This window comes from Gymnoscopelus braueri (genome assembly GCF_963280865.1).
Source record: "Gymnoscopelus braueri genome assembly, chromosome: 14".
Taxonomy (NCBI): Eukaryota; Metazoa; Chordata; class Actinopteri; order Myctophiformes; family Myctophidae; genus Gymnoscopelus; species Gymnoscopelus braueri.
In genome coordinates this window covers 24,685,819-24,707,752 of record NC_137619.1, presented here as the reverse complement: position 1 = coordinate 24,707,752, position 21,934 = coordinate 24,685,819, and the positions used below count along the sequence as shown (strand labels likewise).

At 40.0% G+C, this 21,934-nt stretch overlaps 1 protein-coding gene across 4 annotated transcripts in view; it reads right to left on the bottom strand.

Moving 5' to 3' along the window:
- Positions 1-2,710: 2,710 nt before the first annotated feature.
- The window catches only part of piezo1 (piezo type mechanosensitive ion channel component 1 (Er blood group)), an 86,207-nt gene continuing 66,983 nt past the window's right edge, over positions 2,711-21,934 (bottom strand). The window contains exons 32-54 of one of the 4 annotated variants that reach the window (XM_080449309.1): positions 21,448-21,568; positions 20,545-20,616; positions 20,080-20,252; positions 19,475-19,587; positions 19,154-19,324; positions 18,801-19,059; positions 18,110-18,298; positions 17,584-17,766; positions 16,332-16,548; positions 15,946-16,060; positions 14,958-15,102; positions 14,142-14,294; positions 12,910-12,971; positions 11,815-11,973; positions 10,955-11,102; positions 9,986-10,174; positions 9,353-9,445; positions 8,842-9,014; positions 8,514-8,636; positions 7,654-7,733; positions 6,645-6,840; positions 6,423-6,564; positions 2,711-5,963 (exon numbers count right to left, since the gene is read on the bottom strand). In XM_080449309.1, coding sequence (XP_080305435.1) covers positions 5,838-5,963; positions 6,423-6,564; positions 6,645-6,840; positions 7,654-7,733; positions 8,514-8,636; positions 8,842-9,014; positions 9,353-9,445; positions 9,986-10,174; positions 10,955-11,102; positions 11,815-11,973; positions 12,910-12,971; positions 14,142-14,294; positions 14,958-15,102; positions 15,946-16,060; positions 16,332-16,548; positions 17,584-17,766; positions 18,110-18,298; positions 18,801-19,059; positions 19,154-19,324; positions 19,475-19,587; positions 20,080-20,252; positions 20,545-20,616; positions 21,448-21,568 — 3,402 coding nt within the window. In that variant the 3' untranslated portion in view covers positions 2,711-5,837. The remainder of the gene's footprint in view (positions 5,964-6,422; positions 6,565-6,644; positions 6,841-7,653; positions 7,734-8,513; positions 8,637-8,841; positions 9,015-9,352; positions 9,446-9,985; positions 10,175-10,954; positions 11,103-11,814; positions 11,974-12,909; positions 12,972-14,141; positions 14,295-14,957; positions 15,103-15,945; positions 16,061-16,331; positions 16,549-17,583; positions 17,767-18,109; positions 18,299-18,800; positions 19,060-19,153; positions 19,325-19,474; positions 19,588-20,079; positions 20,253-20,544; positions 20,617-21,447; positions 21,569-21,934) is intronic. The other 3 variants (XM_080449312.1, XM_080449311.1, XM_080449310.1) reach the window with 3 other exon arrangements.

Genomic DNA, 21,934 nt, shown 5'->3' with positions numbered 1-21,934 from the left:
TTTTGCATGGTTTTCCTCGTTTCAGATAGCTGTGTAAATCTAATCTTTCATGCCATTACTTTTCAGTGTTGTGTACAATTGACTGTTACTACACTGGAAATCGTCCCTAACTGGGCAAGGGTGTTGCAGGTTTTAACCACCCAAGCTATGTTATTGAATTACTACATAAAGAGCAAATTATCCAATCTTTGTCACATTATGTATATTTCATATTTCTAATAAAATACATTTTATAAATGACTGAATTATCATTATTTCATAGGTCTAGCAATGATTACTATCAGAAGAATATAGAGCTTGTGTGCAACGGGGATTGTAACCCGGGGGTCTCATCACAGGCTGCTGCATTAACCAGTCGGCCAAAGGTCTAGGCACAATGAGAGCCGACATGTTACAGCCAGATAACAGTCAACTCTAGTAAACCTACCAGGTTCTGAGGGGAGTGTGACAAAAAAGGAGGAAGGGAGACAGTCAGAGTAAGAGAAACAAGAAAAAAGTCATGTGTAAGTGTTATATAATCTGGTACATTTTGTCACCAAATGTGTCACAAAACAACAGAATACAGCTCAGCCTATAATTTGATCATTAAAGGGATATTTCACTTTCTAACATGTTTGGGTCATTTTAACGTCTACTCTGGCTTTTGTGAGCACCCCAGACCCCAGTAAGATGCTTGATCCAGTATTTAGATATTTGATATAATTTTTTATCAGACACGCCCCCTTCCTATACAAACCCATTGTAACGTCAAACTCAGTTTTCACCATGATGGATTCATTGAAAACACCCATCCTTGGTTCTGGTGACTGATATTGTCCTTCTAATGCGTGAGGGGGCCGTGCTTTTTCAATTACTTTTTTCATTCATTATTTTTTTTTCATTTTCCTAATAAATTATAGAAAATGAATGAAAAAAGTATTTGAGGGAGAGAGATATATATACTTTAGGTTACTGAAGCTGTCACTTTGATCATCAACTTCATGTTCAAATGTGTTTACCTGTAGTCTACAGGTAAACACATGATCTACAGGCTGTAGATCATATGTCACACTAAACAAAAATGGTGCTAAATAGTGCTAAAAGTGGTTCTTTGAATCGTGATTATGTTCTACTAGACTCAGGTTCTGGCCGCTACGCTACCCTCACACCTACATGGCACCGCCGATCCAACCAATACAGTATGTCTGAGTCTGTGCTCAGGAATGTGTCAAAAACAAAATAATCCCCATGAATTCAAGGCTTCATGAAGTGTGTAATTGATAGAAAATAAGTATTTTTTGGGTAACTATTCTTTTAAGTGTCTTGATCAGCGACACTTTTATACACTGTCGAGACCGGGGATTGAACCTGGGATTTATGGCTTGCCAGGCAGGCTCTCTAACCATTCAGCTATGGCTACATTATCAGCAGAGATTCTAACGCAGTTCTACTCTGTAACAGTAAAGGGGTTTCAGGGGAAACCAGCAAAATGAGGAATAATATAATAAAAGACTGTCTTGCTAATAAAGCGTCATGTCTCTCATTTTTTACAATGTATTTGATATTACCTTTATATTATTTAATAAATTATGCATTTCATCCTCTATATATTGTCCAGCAACCTTTATGATAAAGGCGAAAAAAGATAGTAGACCCGTGGGAGCCAGATTGCTCAGATGCCGAGATTCCTGTGCTGGGATTTGATCCTATGATCTTGAAGTCTGAAGTCAAGAGCTCTTCCAACTGAGCTAAAGCTGGGGAACTTTGGAGTAGCTGCCTTACAAGCAGAAGTCACACTTTCAACTCCCAACCTAGCCAGGGTCAAAAACTTTATATTTGAAATCCGAACGTTTATGTAGATGAATGGTAAAAATTGGAGAAAGTGCAAACACCAGGTTGAAGTTCATCCATGACGGTCATGACAGATCCAGACTGCACTAGCAATTTCTTTGCATTCGACCGCATGGCTCATTTGCATAAGATGTTACCATATTGATTTTATCCCACTGTTGAGGGTTAGGGTTATATTTTATATATTTTGTTTAAGACTTACAGTAGGCTGCCTTGCCCCACTGGAATACAGTGACTGATATGAATTAATACTGGACCATACGTAAAATGAAGAATACCTTGTGATGTCAGTGACATTTTATTACAAATGAAAATAAAAATAAGAAACAGTGCAGTAACAATACGTTTTCGTATAGCAGCAATTTTGCATGTACAATATAAATATTAATATATTGTCTGTCAGGCGGAAACCTCATTATGGCCAAAGCTGTTATTTTTCAGCATAAACATTCTAAAATAGCAAAAACAGCAGATCGACAAAAAAAAACAAGACTCGCGCAACATAATTTGGCAAGACACACCATCTCCGGTTTACTTCCCGTATCTGCATAGTCTCGCGTCTCTATCTGCGTGAAGTGGGCGGACGCCAACCTGCTTCCGGTCTCCTAAAAAGGCGTCCGCCCACTTCACGCAGATAGCTACGCGAGACGCGAGACTATGCAGATACGGGAAGTAAACCAGTGATGGTGTGTCTTGCCGATTTTTGTTACGCGAGTCTTGTTTTTTTTTTCCAGGACTTTCAAAAAGCGTTAAGCATTCGTTCTCAAAGTGGGGTCCGGGGACCCCCAGCGGTCCTTGGGGGGGTTCCAGGGGGTCCCCAGCAAAATGTTATTATTAAATATGGCTCTTTTATTGCATTTTATTGCTACTTTTAACTTTTTAATGGATCCTATGTAAGTAAAGCCTGATAAAAGTGTCAAACTCCCAAAATCCACCAGAATACTGGAAATTACATCTAATCCCCCTGGGAAAAAATCTTGGTCTGAGGTTGGCAGGTATGATATATCTATATATCTATCTATCTATCTATCTCAAGATATGTGAATTTATTTTAGTTTTTATATATTGTTGTTTGTTGTGCTGTTGCTTGTCTGGATTGTTTATGGAGCAGTTTGGAGCACAATGGAAACAAGCCTCTGGCTTTTTTTTATTAATCTATTTGGCTTCCGTGGAGTAACAATTCCAATAGCTCACTGTGTAAACATACTCTCTATGTGATCCAAAGGTCTACGTTTTGAAGAATCTTGACATTTCTTTGACAATTTCTTAATACTTTTGGAAGTTTTAAACACAAATCTTTCTTATGGGGCCTCATGAGTATGTGTACCTTTTTTCCAAATATTAACTTTAATCTCATCTTTATTGAGGCATTAGATTTTTAAGTAAGTTAATTCTTCATTAGTTTAATTTGATGCATTGCATTGGTTTTGACGGCACTTTTAGTTATTATGGAGTTCCTTTTTTAACCTAAAACCATCGGCTTTTAAACTTTTTCATTGCACCACATTGGCAGTCTGGCACAGCAAACATGATAGGATGAAATACTTAACCTTTTAGAATTTAGGTGGAGAGTGAAAGACCGCCTTGAAACGCCAACCTTAAGTTTAACAATCCTCTGACAAATCCTCTGTGCTACAGAGATATGGTAGATGTTGGGGGCAACAAAATGCTTATAGGCTCATAGGATTTAGACACAGAAAATGTTTCATGCAGTTGTGCGTTTCCAGAAGTCCTTCCTTTCAACTGACAGTTTCATCGCATCGACGTCTGCTCTTCATCCCTACTGTAAGTATGCTGCTCATCTAAACAATGCAAGTATTTTATGTATACATACAGTACATACATATTTTATAACCGTCCTATGCCTAATCATTTCCCTAAAATGTACATATCAGACATAATTTGTAGTCTTTTATTTTATTTTTTTATTTGTGCATATTTGGCAACTGGTCAAGCAACAGTTTAGAGATTATGTAATAATTTCCAGAAAATAATTATTTATGGCACAGGTAGTTGTGTACTTTCCAAATTCCCACAGAACAGAGCATCAACTTGACCAATAGAACAAGCAAAACAATCTGATTTGTATTAATTCTATGCAAACCTGATGTCTTTCCATAGTAAATGTAGTTGTAATGGCACTTCTGTGGGCTAAACAAGGAAAAAGAACAAATACGGATCACATAATAAAAAACAAACAAAAATATTTTTGTTGTTCCTATGCATTGAGCCATAATGTGTCATAATGTATCAAATGGTTCCAGCATATAATACTTTCCAGCTATGAAGTTTCATACAGGAAACATTTTAGCATGGATTAATAGAACTACTTTTTTTTATTCTAATGGGGTTTCTGCAGTAATAAATGTGTACGTTAGCCCTTGTAAAATACTGAATTCAAGTCTTTCTTTGGTGATCGGCATGAACTCAACACACAGCATTGATTGTCCTGTTAAAAATCAGCATTTCCCATGAAAGTAGAACACTTCAACATGTAAACAGTTTTACTGTAAATAGCTCTGAATAGAGATGGTAGTGTTATCTTAATTTTTATTTACAGTTGTGATTCGTGAGTAAGAATATCCTCCTCTTTGATTGTGAAAGCATTTTGTTACCAGCATTTTAAGAAGTGCTATACAAATGAGCTTTGTTTTGTACAAAACCACAAAGATAGAATAAACCATCTGTAAAATTAAATTAGTATATTGCTTTTGGGCTCATTTTTGTTGGCTGAGTGTCATTTTCCTGTTGGTCCCATCAGTAGTGTCCCATGCTGGGGTTTAGAGAACACACCAACTCTCCCAAGACCTGAAACTAGCATAGTTTCTTGCCTTGGGAGCTTTAACTAACTTTCATTAACACATATAGATGGTTTCAAACTGACAACAGTAACAGTGAACATTCCAACCCACATGAACGTCCAATGTGTTTCCTGGATTATAAAAAATAAAAATAAAACAAAACTGTTCTCTACTCTTCTCTCACTTTATCCGCATTTTCTTTGTCCATAGAAAATCCAGGGTGAGAGAAACCTCCTACATACTCCATTCTCCTCAAACTCACAGCAGAGTTTAATCTTATGGAGAGGAATCAGTTTACTTATGCTGGAATCCTTTCCTTTTAGTGTTTTTGTCTGCCTTTTTAGCGTCGTTCGAACAAGTTTCACAGTCTGCACTTTCTCACTGACTTATCGGTCTTGTTGAGGGCTATCCAGGCTGCCCGGCTTCTGTATGAAGATTTTTGTAAAACACTTCCCATTTCATCAATTAGAAGCTCCACAGAACTGTGACCAACTAGGTCAAACATTTCCTGTAAACTTTCTTCATGTCTTTCCAGCTGTTATGGCAGCGTCTAACAGCACTTGCTATGGTAAGAATGTTTTTAATGTTTGTGTCCCATCTGGCTAGCTAGCAGAGAAGTGCCAGTTGAATGTTACACAATAAAAAGTGACATTACAAGTGTGTAATATTGTTTCCTTGTAGTCATGGTGCATACAGAAAATACTACACACTGTATCTAATGTGTCTCTGTTTACTTTCTCTCCCAATGCAAAGCGTTGATTCAAGATCCTGGCAAATGTAGCTAACTCAATGGGCTACCATGGGATTCAACACATAAAATTGCCTCCATAATTATGTGACAAGTTTTTCCCATTTCTATTTAAAAGCTGTTCCTTTTGATGAGGGGCTCATCAGATAGAGCAAGGCACTAACAAGGGGGTTAGTGGTTCAATTCCGACCCATATAGTAAAAACCTACCGTAAGTAGTGTACTGTGCTAAGGGTGGAAGTGAAAATCTGTGAGCCAAATTGCAAGACAGCATGCAGCACTGGCATGTGTTGTCCTAGCAGGTGTCCATCTGACAGTCTTACACCCATGTGTTTGTCTTTGTAGCCACGATCGAGTGTCCACTTTGGAAATAAATGTTTTCAGCGATCCTTTTCAATTCCCTTCCCCATTCTTTCAAGACGTCTGATGTAAATATATATTTTTAAATCTTAAAGTCTGTCAGTGCTGTTGGTCATGACTGAGGCTGTCCCTTGTCCATTTGATCATGGTCTCTGGTGATCGGTACAAGAAGATCAGCTTGGAGTAGAGTTCCTCCTCCAACTCCAGCTCTCCCGTCTCACGCACCTGAAGTACACACGCACGCGTATACACACCCACACCACACCACACCACACACACAGGACTCTTGTTAGAGATAGCAACACACAAATGCCTCCCCCAAAGATTTCACACATGTTACTATTAGTGGCTTAAATGACAACAGTAGCTGTGCAACATAGAAGGTAGAATGTAAAAGAATGTAAATTAAAATGACAATGAAATTGATAATACACATTCAGTTGGTGTATTTGGCACTTTACATTATCTGTTTCTCTCTTCAAGGAGGTGTGTGTGTGTGTGTGTGTGTGTGTGTGTGTGTGTGTGTGTGTGTGTGTGTGTGTGTGTGTGTGTGTGTGTGTGTGTGTGTGTGTGTGTGTGTGTGTGTGTGTGTGTGTGTGTGTGTGTGGGTGGGTGGGTGGGTGGGTGGGTGGGTGGGTGGGTGTGTGTGTGTGTGTGTGTGTGTGTGTGTATGCAAACACTCACCAAGAAGATGTCTGTGCACAGTTTGAGGATGCGGTCCACACAGGGCAGCTCCTCAAACATAATGGAGTGTGAGATCTCACTGAAAAAGCCTCGTACAAACTTCCCAATCACCAAAACGACCGACACATACAGACCCATGATGCTGTGAGGAACAGAAAATAACAGATTACAATAGAACAGGACAGATGTGAATAATAGTATAGAATAGAATTCCAACGTTACCCGTATCCTGCAAGGAAGCCCAGGCTGGGTGGGCTGACTTTGTCATTGAAGATGACCATGGGTAAAACCCCACATTGGCCTGAAGAGGCGGGGCAATCGGCAATGGCGATGTCCCACCACTCCTGGTTCCCACTGCTACTCTGTGATCTGTCACTCTTCAGGGACAAGGTCACGTCCTGGTAACCATCCTCATCACCTGGGAGACAATCAACCAGAGCAGAGACAATCAGGATGCAGTGAAGTGTTTGGTGGTGTTGTTACAGTATCTGTTTTGCTTTTGTTTATTATACCCCGTTCACACTTGCTTGAAATTAGGGTTGCCACCCATTCCGTGAAATGCAGAATCCTCCTTTTAATTGACAATTAAATCTTGCGCCCTGTGTTGAACCCATTCGGGGTGAGATTATTTTCGTATTTTCATAAACGTCCCATACACATGTCTGTCACACACACATCAACATTGAATTTGATTATTTAGGACTGAAATTGCTCCTAGAGAAGTGACACTGGGTCCAGATATATCTGGACATATTGAACGTTTTAGCCTAAAGGATCAAGTTTTCCCACTCCATTTTGTTCAGTGGAACTCAGTCCATTGCAGCTATATTTTCTTAGTTGTTTTTGATATACAGTAGATATACAGTACAATACATAGGTCAGCTCTCTCTCTCCATATAGTGGACAAACAAAAAAGTAGGAAGTGGATTTTACAGAATGGGCAGATGAGACACCCACATTTAGATTTTCATCATTATTTATGTATTATTTCACCCTCCTGCAATCCATCCACTATTATTTCATTTATATTGTTAATTCTTATCACAAAACCTGCCCAATCCAAAGTGTCCACAAATATAAATGCAAACCACGCATCTCCAATGTACAATGTAAGCTGGCTTACAACAGTGAGTATATGGATAATATATGAACAGTCTATGAAGAGTTAATATTCTATCTATGAACAATGGAACATTTACAGCAACATGAACATGAACTGAGTGAGACTGACCTCTATAAAGCTGGCTGACTGGTTTGGCTTCAGCTCCATTTGGGGCTCGAATATAGTTAGGAAACATGTGAGGGACACGTCTGTGGACAGGAAAACATGTTAGCATGTTAGCAACTGATAACAACTGCCCCTTCAAATCATTTCTGATAACTCCTCCTCCCGCATACCTCCCCCTTTTTCAGTGTGCTCTCCACTATCCTTCCCTTCGGGTTCCTGATGGGGGTCTTTAAGCGGCACCCGACGCCACTCAGCTTTATAGACCCAAAAGCCACAAAAAAAACATCCCCATCATCAAATTTTCTCACCCCTTCACCCCCTCGCCCCCACATCTCTTCATCCCTTCATCCTACATCCCCTCAACCTTACATACCTTCACCTCTACATCCTATCCTTTCTTCCATTCATCATTACTGTACATCTCTACATCTCATCCCTACATCCTCACCCATACCTCCCTACAACTCTTCATCCTTACATCCCTGTATCCCTAACTCCTTTCCTCGTCTCTTCCCTGAATCCCCACATCCCCTCATTCCTCATGGCTTCTTCCCCTGAAACTGATTCAGATTCTTGGCCCTCGCTCTCTGTTTACATCAACAGCTCATCTAATTCATTTTCAATTGTTTGAAGGTGAGGTCTTTACTAGTGAACTTTCTGAAGTATGTTCTGATCCCTGCTTTCGGCAGAGACCTACTTAACCATCAACGTGTGTTTAGTGTACTTATCCCATGAGCTCATGTAATAAACTTCTATCTTAGAAAAATAGTGTCACCAACACAGTTTGACCCAGAATAAACCAATTCCACTCTCTCACTCTGTCTGTCTGTCTCACACACACACACACACACACACACACTTACACAGGCCCAGTCCGGTTTCCGAGCAGTAGTGAGGCCAGGTCAGCTCTGACTGGGTTCCCTGGCTCCAGATCTATGGAGTGTCTTTCAGAAGTATGTTCCACTGTCCCTCCTTTACCCAGGTCCCTGTTGAAGACAGAGACAGGAGTCATATGTGTGTGTATATAACACACACACACACACACACACACACACACACACACACACACACACACACACACACACACACACACACACACACACACACACACACACACACACACACACACACACACACACACACACACACACACACACACACACACACACACACGTACTGTATGTATATTACCTCTGGAAGTTCCATGCCAGTCGTAGTGTCACATCAACAGGACTTCCAAGCAGTTCCTTGATGACTTCCTGTCGGCTGGGAGGGCTGATCCTCCACACAGAACCTGAGCTGCCTTCAATATTAGCCGTCACAATGTCATCATAACTGTACAGAGTTATAAACTGCATGGCTACCTGGACAGGAAATCAGTCACACATACTTTTCAGTAAGAACTATGCCATACAGGGTCAGATGGACAGACAGACATACACTAGTCACTATGCCTTGGTAATACAGGATGACAAATTGCATGGCTACCTAGAGACATACAGGATGATAATTCACGGCCATTTGTCTACATACTCTGTCTTGCACTGTTTCTCAGTTTGGTGTGCACTTTTATAAGATTTAATAGAGCTGAACTGAATTAAAATCAGTTGAATAACTGAACAACATTATGAAGTGCAGGTAGAAGACAAACAGCAGCAGGCCAGGGACAGAATGCTTGAGACAAACCAATATAAGTACGCACTGCATTGTCATAAAACTCTGTAGTCATTCGGTCGTAGTCTGCCTGAGCGAAGGGCTGGATGGACTGCTGCTGTACGCTCATGGTAAACAGTGGCTACAGAGGGAACACACACGCACACACAAACACAATTCTGGGTTTGTTTATCTGTTTCAATGTAGACAAAGCTGTATAGTATCTCAATACTAAATGTCATGTATGTATCAGTTGTTTAAAATAATGAGAGATCTCATTGATCTCAAATCATCTTATCTTTGCATCCGGCGTTGTACATGAAACATTTTCTTAATTATAAAGAATTTTAAAAATATTATTTCTTCTAACCCTTAGCACTTGCCACTGTTCTTATAGAACAATGGCACTTCCTTCTAATATGGCTTTCAAGGATTACATGAACATTGATTCAACTCTGTCTCTAGCAGGGAAACGTCTTTTGTGGAAACAAACCCTTCAAATTGTTAAATAAGAAGCAATCAATTTATTGTGTCTACAGAATTTGGACAAATACAGCGCACTCTTATTAATCTAGTGTTTTGTTATGAATCTGATAAAAACTCTCAACATTTCTCATTTTGTCAGAGCAATTCACAAATGTGTAAAATGTGAGTGTGAATATGATAGAACTACTGTAATTACCTCATATCCTCCCAGCTTGACAGTTACTGTCACATCAACAGGGTGGTTGACCACACCTACTACTGATCTAACCAATGAGATGAAGAGGAGGGGGAACCAGATGATGCATATGAGGAAGAAGATGATGAGTCCGCCCATGCCATACTTTACTATCTTCTTTTTCTTCTGTCCTTTGGGCTGTGGGTATTTCTGCAATCACAAAACATTACTTAGCCACTTGAACCCCAGCTATCATATCCTGTGGGGAACATTAATTAGCCAAAGATGTGTTGCTTGTACAGTATATCAGCTATTTTGGCAAAGAGACTTGCTGTCGATGGAAAAAAGCAGTCCAAGCACAGAGCCAACTCAGGTCCAAGTCTAGAGGATTTATGTGGTTAAGGGGTGACCCGATAGCAGAGTGGTTAGGGTGTGATAGCAGAGTGGTTAGGGTGTGATAGCAGAGTGGTTAGGGTGCGTACCACATGGGCTCTAATGCTTGACAGCGAGTCCCCAGTTGAATTCCCGGCCGTACGAACCATATGATGTCACTCCCCTACTCTCAAATAATTGCTTAAAAATGCCCCCAAAACTTTACTTATATTAAGAATTATCGCATCACTCTTGCCCAGTTGTTTTGATCAAATTATTGAATACAAATTTGAAATGGATTAAGCAATAATTTTGTTAAGTGTGAGTCAGGGGAGTGAATGGAGTTCACTCCAATTAACCAATTTATTTTTACAGCAATGGCAGACCACAGAGCCTCTCAATAGTTCCTGGCAGTTAGCAGCAAACACTACTGCAGCAGCACAGTAGATTTATTATCATCATCTGAATCAATTTAAGATAACAAAGTCCAAGACTTATTTCCATTGTGGTCCTCACAAAAAGACATGGCTAATACAACAAAGTACTATATGATATAGTGATAATAACTATAATAAATAGAATTATTAATTTATGCATCCATAGCACATACACGCTTACCTTCTCTGTCTCTCGGCTACATTTGATAATGAAGGTGTTTGCATATATGTCCTCCACACACATCCAGTTGGACAGGGACAGAGTTGTGTCCGTCCAAACCCAGTCCATGACGGCACGTAGCTCCACTAAGAACGGCACCAAACGAAACCTAGAGGAACACAAGCAAATGTTGCATGTATGATTCATGTATGCAAACAACAAAATGCACTCTTCCCTCATATGCTGAATCATGAATCTCAAACTTTAGAAGAAGAGAGAATCTTCAAGGATCTTTTCTCACAAAAAAAAAAGATCTTGATGACATGTGTGTGGCTTTGGAGTGGAAAACATCTCCAAATGAAAGAAGTAGGGAACTCCTCCGTAACAGTAACGTGATGACGTTTATGAACGTCCAGAACCTTCCACATATGTTTAGAAACATCATCTCGTTACCAGATAAGGGTATTTCCGTCAAAGAGGATTTCCCTACTTTTGTATGTCAGCGTGAAAGAATGATTTTTTTTGTTCATTGTCTCTTTACCCTTGACATTTCAACAATGTTATTTTCCTACTGTATGCACAATGTTCATTTCTGTTATAAAAATGTTTCCCCCCAAAAAAGGAAGAGAAAATCTATTAAAGTGAAAATGAGAGATCGATGATGTAAATCATCGCGCGCACACACACACACACACACACACACACACACACACACACACACACACACACACACACACACACACACACACACACACACACACACACACACACACACACACACACACACACACACACACACACACACACACAGAATATGCTGCATGCACAAACACAGAAGAAGAGAGAGAAAGTGAGATAAGCATCCATCCATTCATACCTACCCTTGGAACAGGAAGAGATTTAAGTGGTTGTATTTCTTGGTGAGGAAGTTGCCTAAAATACGAGTTGGATATCCAGAGCGTATCTGGTAGGCTGACAGGGCAAAATAGATGCACTTCACAAAATACCAGAGCTGGGCCACGAAGTTCTGACTGAACATCCTGAACCAAGGAGAGGGAGAGGCAAACGGGTCCAGTCAAACTGTATTTGTAGAGCAGATTTGTGTACTGTGTAAAAGTAAGAATTGACCTCTTTTTCCATCTATTGCAAGTGAATGGGACCTTTATGTTGTAAGGTCCCAATTATAATTTATAAATTATAATGTTGTAATTATAATTTATGAAATAATGTAGAGGTAACATAGTAACATAGCGCATAGTGACATAGTGCAACTTATATATACCGGTATATATATATATATATATATACCGGTATATATATATATATATATATATATATATATATATATATATATATATACACATATATATTTTTTAAATATATTTTGCTAACCAATGCAACAACAAACAACAAAGGAACAAGCATTGTGTTTCTTACTATACAGTAGGCTAAATTTTTATTCCTAGGATGAGCGGGGCGAGGGAGCGCTTGTTTTCGAATTGCCGCTAGAGGGCGCTATTTTTTTATTGGAATTCCCATAGGTGGATCTTAGATCACATCATATAAGAACTGTGTTTCAAAAATAAACAAACCACAAGCTACAAGCTACTCATGGATATGAAGCTAAGATATGATATGTCTATGAATTGAATATCAAGGACCTCATTGGAAACAAGACTTTTATGAACAGACCTTTTAGACAAAGTATATAAATGTAACTGCTGTTTTACACAGCAAATATTCAATCAATCAATCAAAGCATCAACTGACGGTGAAAAAGTACAAATTTATCCAAAGAGTAAGACAATATATATTTTTCACAGACATTATCAAATGTAACTTAACCCAGGGGTAGTGGGAGTGACGTCTACTCAGTGACGGTGCTCTATTCAAAGCACTCCCTGTATGTTTCCTGCATTTTCTACCAATACTGACCACTGCCTTTGCTCTATCATGGTTGAATATGAAGACTTTACCTTTCAGTGACAGCAGGCAGGATGAAAAACATCCACAGATGGATCCCAAAGACCAGGATGATCTAGAAGGAAATAATGATGGAGAGAAATAAAGAAAACAGACCGTGGTATCACTGGCACATCACTCAAGTGGTTCTCCTCCTACCAGACTGTTTGAACCTGCCTGGTTTCATTGCTTTTATCAACCCTGTACCCTCTGGACCGGAATCCCTAAGGGGTCTTTATTGGCCCCTCCTATTTTCCCTTTACACCAGTTTCCTTGGCTATCACTTTTATGCTGATGACACTCAATAGTTTTTTCACCTTCCTTCCCTCTGCCACACAGGTTTAAATCTGGCTGACATCTCACAGTGGATGTCTTCCCACCACCTCAAGCTCAACACTCTTCTTCCTTGGAAGGTCCTGCCCCCTGCAGGATCTTGCGATTTCCATCAACACCACTCTGGTGGCTCCTGTTCCAACTGCCAAGAACCTGGGAGCGGTCCTGGACAATCAGCTGTCCTTCAACGCACACATTGCAGCGATCACTTGATCACCTGTACGTTTGCACTGTACATAATCTAGGGGATCAGACACTTCCTCAACAAGGAGTCTGCCCAGCTCCTTATCAAAGTCGCAGTCACCTCCAGACTTGACTATTGCAACTCCCTTCCTTGCTGCCAGTTGCTGGTCTGCTGACATGCTTACTCAGACCCTTTTAACTGATCCAGAATGCTGCGGCACACCTGGTCTTCAACCTCCCTACATTTTCAGATCTCCTCCCTTCTGTGTTCCCTTTCAGCAGCTTCTGGTTGCTGCCCGCATTCCAATTCAACACACTGGTGATAACCTACAAGGTAATCAAGGGCATGACCCTTTACCTTCAAGAAATGATCCACCCCTACACCCCTTCCTGCACGCTCAGACAGGACTGTCCCTCTCTTCCCTACAACACCCTGGCCAATGACTCTTCTCTGCTAGGTTTGATGTTTCCTGTTACCCAAGTTACTTTATAACACTTGTTTTCTTTGCACTCTATTTACTTGACCACTTACAAACTGTCATTTGTTGACTAGGACCCAAGCCAATCTGATCTTACACTTTGTAAGTTGCTCTGAATAATTCCATCTGCTAAAAGCCTCAATTGTAAATATTTATCTGCTGTGAGGGACAGACCGACATATAGATTCATGACAATAGACAAAGACCTATTGGCTGACTTATAAGTACATCAACACCATGGAAAGTCTAACCTGGAAGATGAGTTTTCCAAGCACCGTCTTGCGAAGGTACAAAGCTCTGTCGATGATCATGGTGCTGAACTGGATGAGCAGCATCACCAGGAAGGCTTCAGGCACCTGGTCATCTGACAGGGAAGAAGTGATGTCAGCTGCTGCACTGTGTTTCTGAAAAAGAGACAGAGCAGAGCTTTTTTTAATATTGCGGCAAATTTGTTTCATCAGTTAGAAGATAGACATGAGAGTCTTCTTACTGGTAAGAAGAGCAGATTTGTAACTATTGTCAATTAAATTGAGAATGAGTTCCATTTTTGTCCTATTGCCTATATTTCAACACCCCATGCTGACAGGCACCACATCAGCCAGTAAGAGTCACTGGTACATTTACAAAAATCGCCATTCTCCCCGGCTTCCCTCCCCCAAACTTAACCAATTGTGTTTGTATAGCTATTCGGCAAGCCGGATGCACCGCGGTGGAATTGAACCGTGTTCCAATCGTGTTGGTGGAAAGAGAGACTCATTTCATGTGGTATTAAGCCATCAGGGTGAATCCCTCTTTCCTTTAGAACCAATGGCAATTGTTTGCTTAGAAATTTGTATGTCTGATAGCTTTCTGTTTGACATTATGCTAAAAATATATATTTATATATTTTTTTGCATGTTTTTCAGAGCAGATACACCTTAATACTTATTCTGGACTGATGCACTTGAATGGTACAATAATGAATTTACCCTCATTTCTAATTGGGCAAAACAGACATGCACCAGGAAAGAAGACACTTTTGCTGTTTAATGATATAGTCGAGAGGGATCTATCGATCCTCTACTGACCCCAAAGGCCCAGAATCCAAAGACAATGATGATGAAGTCAACGACATCGGTGAGGAACATGAATGCATAGACATCTGTAGCAGCACACTCTGCATGGAGGATATCACGGAAGAAGCTCTGGCCTGGCCTGTACACAGTACGAAAGCTGGAGAGGAGAGGATTTCATACAAAATAATGATAACCCCAAGTTGAAATGTGACATAGCTCTATACATACTTTCCCCAGTTTTGTATTCAATTGTTTTATTATGCTTTTGATGCTTTGGCAATGTAAATGTATGTTTTCTCATGCCAATAAAGCTCCTTTGAATTGAGAAATGTAATTGAATAATAATACACGCTGCACTATTTGCATGTGCTGATATGAAACTCACAGCCTGGTAACATTTTCCTTGGCAAAGGGCCATATGTTGTGAACTCCACCCATATGACCAGTATGCAAACTAAACCTTATCTGTATGGCAAGTGCACCCATATCATATACTGTAGATCCCACTATTTGTGAACATTGGCTTCATGGTGAGCTACACAGTATAGTAAACGGTTTTCTATTTTTCAAAATGAATGAATAGCAAATTCTTTGACTGGAGCATCTGCTAAATGTCTGTAATATAGAGAGGTGTAGAGAACATAATCGTCACTGTCTGAGAGCAACCTTGTAACGCAATATTTAATCTTTTTATGTTTTTTCATAAATTAAAGTCCTATTTTATACTTTGCCGAAGCACAATGTCACGCAAAAGCAGCGAAAACGGTAGATCTACAAGCTGTAGATCTGCTATTTATTTTTACATTTTAAAATATTATAAACTTTTCACCTGTAATGACATGCCCAAAATAGGGACGCCAGGTTGAAAGTAGTTAAGTCTGTCTGTGCGTTTTATTAGTATTTAACCAGCTATTGTTAAGTATTAACAAGAGCTTGTTACCAAATAATAACTACATTGGATCCATTGGAACATTGGAACGTTTGGGACAGAGCCACTCACCCAGAGATGAAGGCATGTTTGATCTTCTGTCCCACAGCTAGAAGTCTCTTACTGATCGCCTCTCGTCTCCTGCCCTTCTTCTTCTTCTGAACTGGTTCCTCTGTCACCGACTCTGCTACAGACAGATGACCACAAGTCAATCACTAAACAACTAAACTACTAAACTAAACTAAAACAATCAGTACCACAACTAATGAGGAGAAAAATCTATGAAAGGATCACAGTTGCCCTTGTAATTCCACATTGTAAATCCGTATTCTATATAATCATACATTTTACAGTCTACAGATATTCCCAATGCATTACAGTATTTATGTATGATCCATGTAAGTACATCAGTTATTGTAACAATGCAATATTACAGTTAGAATATTAACGTTAATAACCATTGTGCGCTTGCTCTTTCTTTGCTTTTTTCTTGCGAAAGCGGAGGCTGCTGCTTTTCTTTGGAGGTGCCTCCTTCTTCTCCGCACTGCCCTCTGCCTCCACTCTACTATACGTCTGCCCCCCGGTGGGGGTTTGTGGGCCCTCTGAAACTGGACCAGTTGTGGGAGATTCTGATGGAGGAGGAGAACCGCTACTGGCCTCTGCAGAGTCAACCTGCTTTGGTAGATGACATGGTTTCTAAAAGTTAGTTTGGACTTTTCTTTGAATAAATAAATAAATAAAGAATCTCTACGTAAATAAATATTTGTACTGGTTACAATGAATATACTAATGTAAAAAGCATATAGCATGGACGAATAATTCATTTTAGACGATCCATTTAATGCATTTCAATATACTGTTGCTCTCATTCTAGTGGCATTTTCATTTAATTGGTTTAATCCAATGAAAAATGATACAGTAGAATAATTAATGATACATTATGTCATTGTGATGGCCGTGCCAAAAAGAAGGTCAGTGGCCAAGCCATGCTCTTGCTCCTACTAAGAATTATTTTCAATTCACTTAGTGTGTTTCTGGAATCAATTAGATCAATGATAGGCTTGTTGATTTCAGCAATGCTGTGGGACAAATGATGTGTAAGTAGAAGCACAGTGTGGGGGTTAAGTAGATTCCATCGGTGCTGAGAGTGAGTGTGGAACCAATTTCCAGTTTCATCGCTGTCAGGCAGAAACCTTGTATCTTCATATTTTATCTTTATACTGTGTTTTTTCATAAATTAATGCCCTATTTTATACTTTGTCGTATGGCAGTGTCGGGCACAACGTGAAAATTGTGAACCTGTAGATCTGCTATTTTCAAACTTTTCTTTAAACGTTTTTGGAAAAAATATCCTCTATAATGACATGCCCAAAATAGGGATGTAAGGTTGAAAGTGGTTAAGTCAGTCTGTGGGTTTTATAAATAATTAACAAATGAAAACTATTAACAGGAGCTTATGACTTAATCATTACTACATTGGATCTACTGGAACACTTTTTTAACATTTCCTGAAAAGTAACAGTTTTGACATACAAGGTTTCCACCAGACAGCAATGTTGAGCTTCATGAAACCTCACTGATGATGACAGTACCCTTCTGTCATGTTTGTGGAGGGTTGATCATAAAAATATTATGTGCACAAAATATAAATCATGCTTCAAAATACATTAGATTAATCAGATGTCATATTCATGACCAAATTTGCCAAACCTTTTCCAGTTGGTCGTCTTTGGATTCTACCAGGCTGACCAAGCTAGATGGAAGACTGTCTCTGTCGTCCTCCTTCACCTTCTCCTTCTCCATGCATTCTTCCTCTCCTTCTTTCTCTTTCTCCTTCCCCTCTGGAGAGGAGCTCTTCTCTTTCAGTTCCTCACGGTCCCATAAGCCATAACGCTGTGCATAAGCACACACATGCAAACACGTCCACAGACAGATAGACAGACCGACCGACACATTAGCTTTTATAATTACTCATGATAAATTTCCCTTGATGACAATGACAAGGATTCCCTTCCATTCCTCTGTGGTGACAGAACCTGACCAGAACCCATGAAGTGAATGAAGATTTCGATGGGCCACTTTCACTATTTCCTCTGAGCCTCTCTCTCTCTTTTTTTTAAATGACATTCATTGATTCTTAGAAAGCAATCTTTCTCAAATACTTAAATTACATAAAAAATTAATTACAAAAAAAACAAAAAACTAATTGATGTTACATTATACGTGTCTAACATACCATTAGCAGCGACCTGTGGAAAAACAGAGCCAACAGTTGCAGCAGGTCATATCTGATATAGTTGTCCGTCTTTTCCAGGCCCAGGATTCGAGGAGGGAAGTAAGGCTTGTCTTCGTTAAGGGTGGTCTCATAAACACTGTTCCATGGTATGAACCCGAACTGGAACAGATACTTCAACACCACCATCACCTAGGACCACACAGCAGTGAGAATACAAGATCTACACGCAAAAGGATGCACAACAGTACTTCTGATAATCACACCGAAGCTATCTGGATCCACAAGAAATTATGGATACACTATCCCAAAAAAGGTATAGCTCACATTTTTTATCTGATTGATTATTTATTTGGATCTCTTTTAGCCTTATTGGGCTAATCTTCCAAGAAATATAACACAGTACAGTAGAGAAAACATACATTCAATACATTAACAACACACATATTGGTGTTGCAATACACACAACACAGCCTATATCGATAATAATGATAATTGGACTGCTGTGTTAAAAGTACTGAAGTATAATGAGGTCCTTAGCAAAGTTAGTAAACCTTAGAAAGGTGTGTGTGTGTGTGTGTGTGTGTGTGTGTGTGTGTGTGTGTGTGTGTGTGTGTGTGTGTGTGTGTGTGTGTGTGTGTGTGTGTGTGTGTGTGTGCGTGAGTGCGTGCGTGTGTGTTGCGTGCACACGTACTTCCGTGTAGACAATAGCAGTCATCCAAAACTTCTTGTTAGGTCTCGGTATTGACAACATGGCCCATAGGAACACCAGTATGGGCAGTACCACTGATATGGCCGATGCCGTGACCACGTTGTTCAACACTATGATTAAGTAGCACACCAGCTCGGAGTTAGCAGCTAGCAGGTTGTACAGGGCAAACAGCAGCTTCAACAGGCGGCTGTGGCCAGCGTAGAACTCTATGCTCTGCTCCAATTCTTCAACAAAGAACTGCCTGCACACAAGACAGATTCACATATTTAATTAGTTAATAACAAAAATAATAATAATTGCATTTATTGGGACCAGTACAGGCCTTTGTCATGTACCTGTCTCCCAGCAGTTCACTGGCTGTTCTGGAGTGTCTGTTTCTCTGTGGATCTGGGACCAGTTCCATGGCACTACTCTCCGGACTCAGGCTGCTCCCACTCCCACTGCTGAAAACCCTCGGCAGGGGAGTGGACTGTCCCGCAACGACCATACTCTCCACGTCTAGACAACTGAACATGCACGGGCAGAGAGATAAGAATTTCAACCATGTCCAAATAGAAGATTTAACAGTGAACATCCCATTAGATAGAGGGAGTCTATTCCTGTTTGGTTTCAGTTTACTTAGTTCTTCTTTCTTTGAATGTGAAATATGTCCTCACTTATTTGTGTTGGTTTGTTCTGTGTCTGTCTCATCCAGACATGTCTCTAGTGTAGGGCTCTCACTGCCTTGGGACAATTGGTCCTCCATGGACTCTGCTACTGTAGGCTGCTGCTGGAACGAACACACACACACACACACACACACACACACACACACACACACACACACACACACACACACACACACACACACACACACACACACACACACACACACACACACACACACACACACACACACACACACACACACACACACACACACACACACACACACACACACGTTAGTGTTTTGCCTGTCAATACATAAAATATATCGTCACTGTCGGGTGATTATGTCATTATGTACAAGATTCCAATTCAAAAGTAGTAAAAATAGCAGATCTACAAGATCAAAGCGCGACGCATTTTGAGCTTTTTGGTACATTAGTGTTACACTGTAGTTTGATGAAGTAGGGCATATGAAAAAATGTCAAAAGTTAAAATATGGAGATAAGAGGTTTTTGCCCGACAGCAACGATAGGTATGACTTTAAAGTACTGTAAATGTGTGTGTGTGTGTGTGTGTGTGTGTGTGTGTGTGTGTGTGTGCACGTGCGTGTTACCTGTCCTATCTTGTGGATGAGCAGGTACCGTTCGTTGCAGAGGACAGTAGAAGTGTCTCTGTACTGTTTGGTCAGCAGATTGAGCCATTGGGTCAGCCCATCCACCAAGGCTAGAATGATGGCCCACAAGAACCGCAGAATGTCCAAGATCTTCTGCACCATCTCACCATGGCCTGGAGAGAGAGAGAGAGAGGGGGACAGAAAAGAGCAAACGGAGGAATAAGAGATGTATAGTTGGAAAGTGAATATCAGCAACTTTATTTTGAAAACCAATGTGTTTCAGCTTATGTCCTTCGTCAGGGTCATCATTCATTGTTGATAATAATAATAAAATAATAATAATAATATAAAATAATAATATACTAGGATGAAAAGCACAACATACAGTAAGCAGTAGCTTCATTCAAAGTAGTTTTGAATGAATGAATTTGACCAGAACAATTCTCTGAGAAACATTGAACCTACTGGAGGATTCCTCACTGTCTTCCGCCTCATCCTGGGTGACCTGTTCCTCAAATACATCATTGTCCTCACAACCTGCAACACACACACACACACACACACACACACACACACACACACACACACACACACACACACACACACACACACACACACACACACACACACACACACACACACACACACACACACACACACACACACACACACACACACACACACACACACACTCAATCTGTGTGCCATGTTTAAGTTCTTGGCTGCATTTGAACTAAATCTGAAAAAGAAACAGTCAGTAAACCATACCAAACCAACATCACATTCCTCCTCCAATACACACAGGAGCATAGTGCGTGAAGGTTCATGCTATTTCCCCCAGATCCGCTCCCTGCAGAACCAACCAACACAAGTCTAGTGACTAGCGACAATCCATCACTGGCTTCCCAAACGTGAACACTGCCAATTGTGTTCGTTGGAGTGGCCGTAGCCCAACTCAGATCTCTGTGGTGGTGGGGGACAATTGTATCTCTACAGTGTATGCCACTCATACACCCCAGTAGATATCAACTTAAGCAGAAGTTAAATAATAATAATAATAATAATATCCATTTTGTTGACCTGATTGCTGAAATTATATTACTCTATATTACTGCATGTAGAACAAATTGCAAATGGAATACAAATTATTGGCATTCCTAAGCCAATAATTTCATGACAGGTTCATCGCATTGGTCAATAGGAGACTCTACCAGAGACTCTGCCGGTCATCAAATTATTGGCATAGGAATGGGACAAAAACAAAACAATCTCCATGAATTCAAGGCTTCATAGGGTGTATAATTGATAGAAAATAAGTAATTTTTTGTTGTGAACTACTCCTTTAAAAGAACATGACCTGTCTCTTACCTGGCACTGAACTGGTGTCCTGTTGTTTGGCCCTGGCTCTAGCCGCCTTATGTTCTTTCTGCTGTCTCTGGCGTTCTTTGAGTGCAGCCTTCACGCTGGTTACCCAGCCCTGGTAGGCTAACTGGGGGGGGAAATGATACAGTATAACGTTGCAGTACAAATCGATCATCATAAATGTATTGATATACTGACGCACCAAAAATCTACATTTAAGAGCCACATTTCTAAGGTCACATGACATTCAATACTGGCTGATATGACTTAGCGGGTATCACAATATTTATGGACCATCCATCAATATTTCATGTATTTCTATTATCCAAGTTTCTCTAAAAGCTCGTACACCCAAGTTTATTATATATTTAATGAAATTAGGCTATATATTTTATTTTTAAATTTTAACTCATTCCCTGCCTAGGACGTAAAAAACGTAATTATTTCCAATTACCAATTCTGCCTAGGACGTAAAAAACGTAATTTTGAAAAA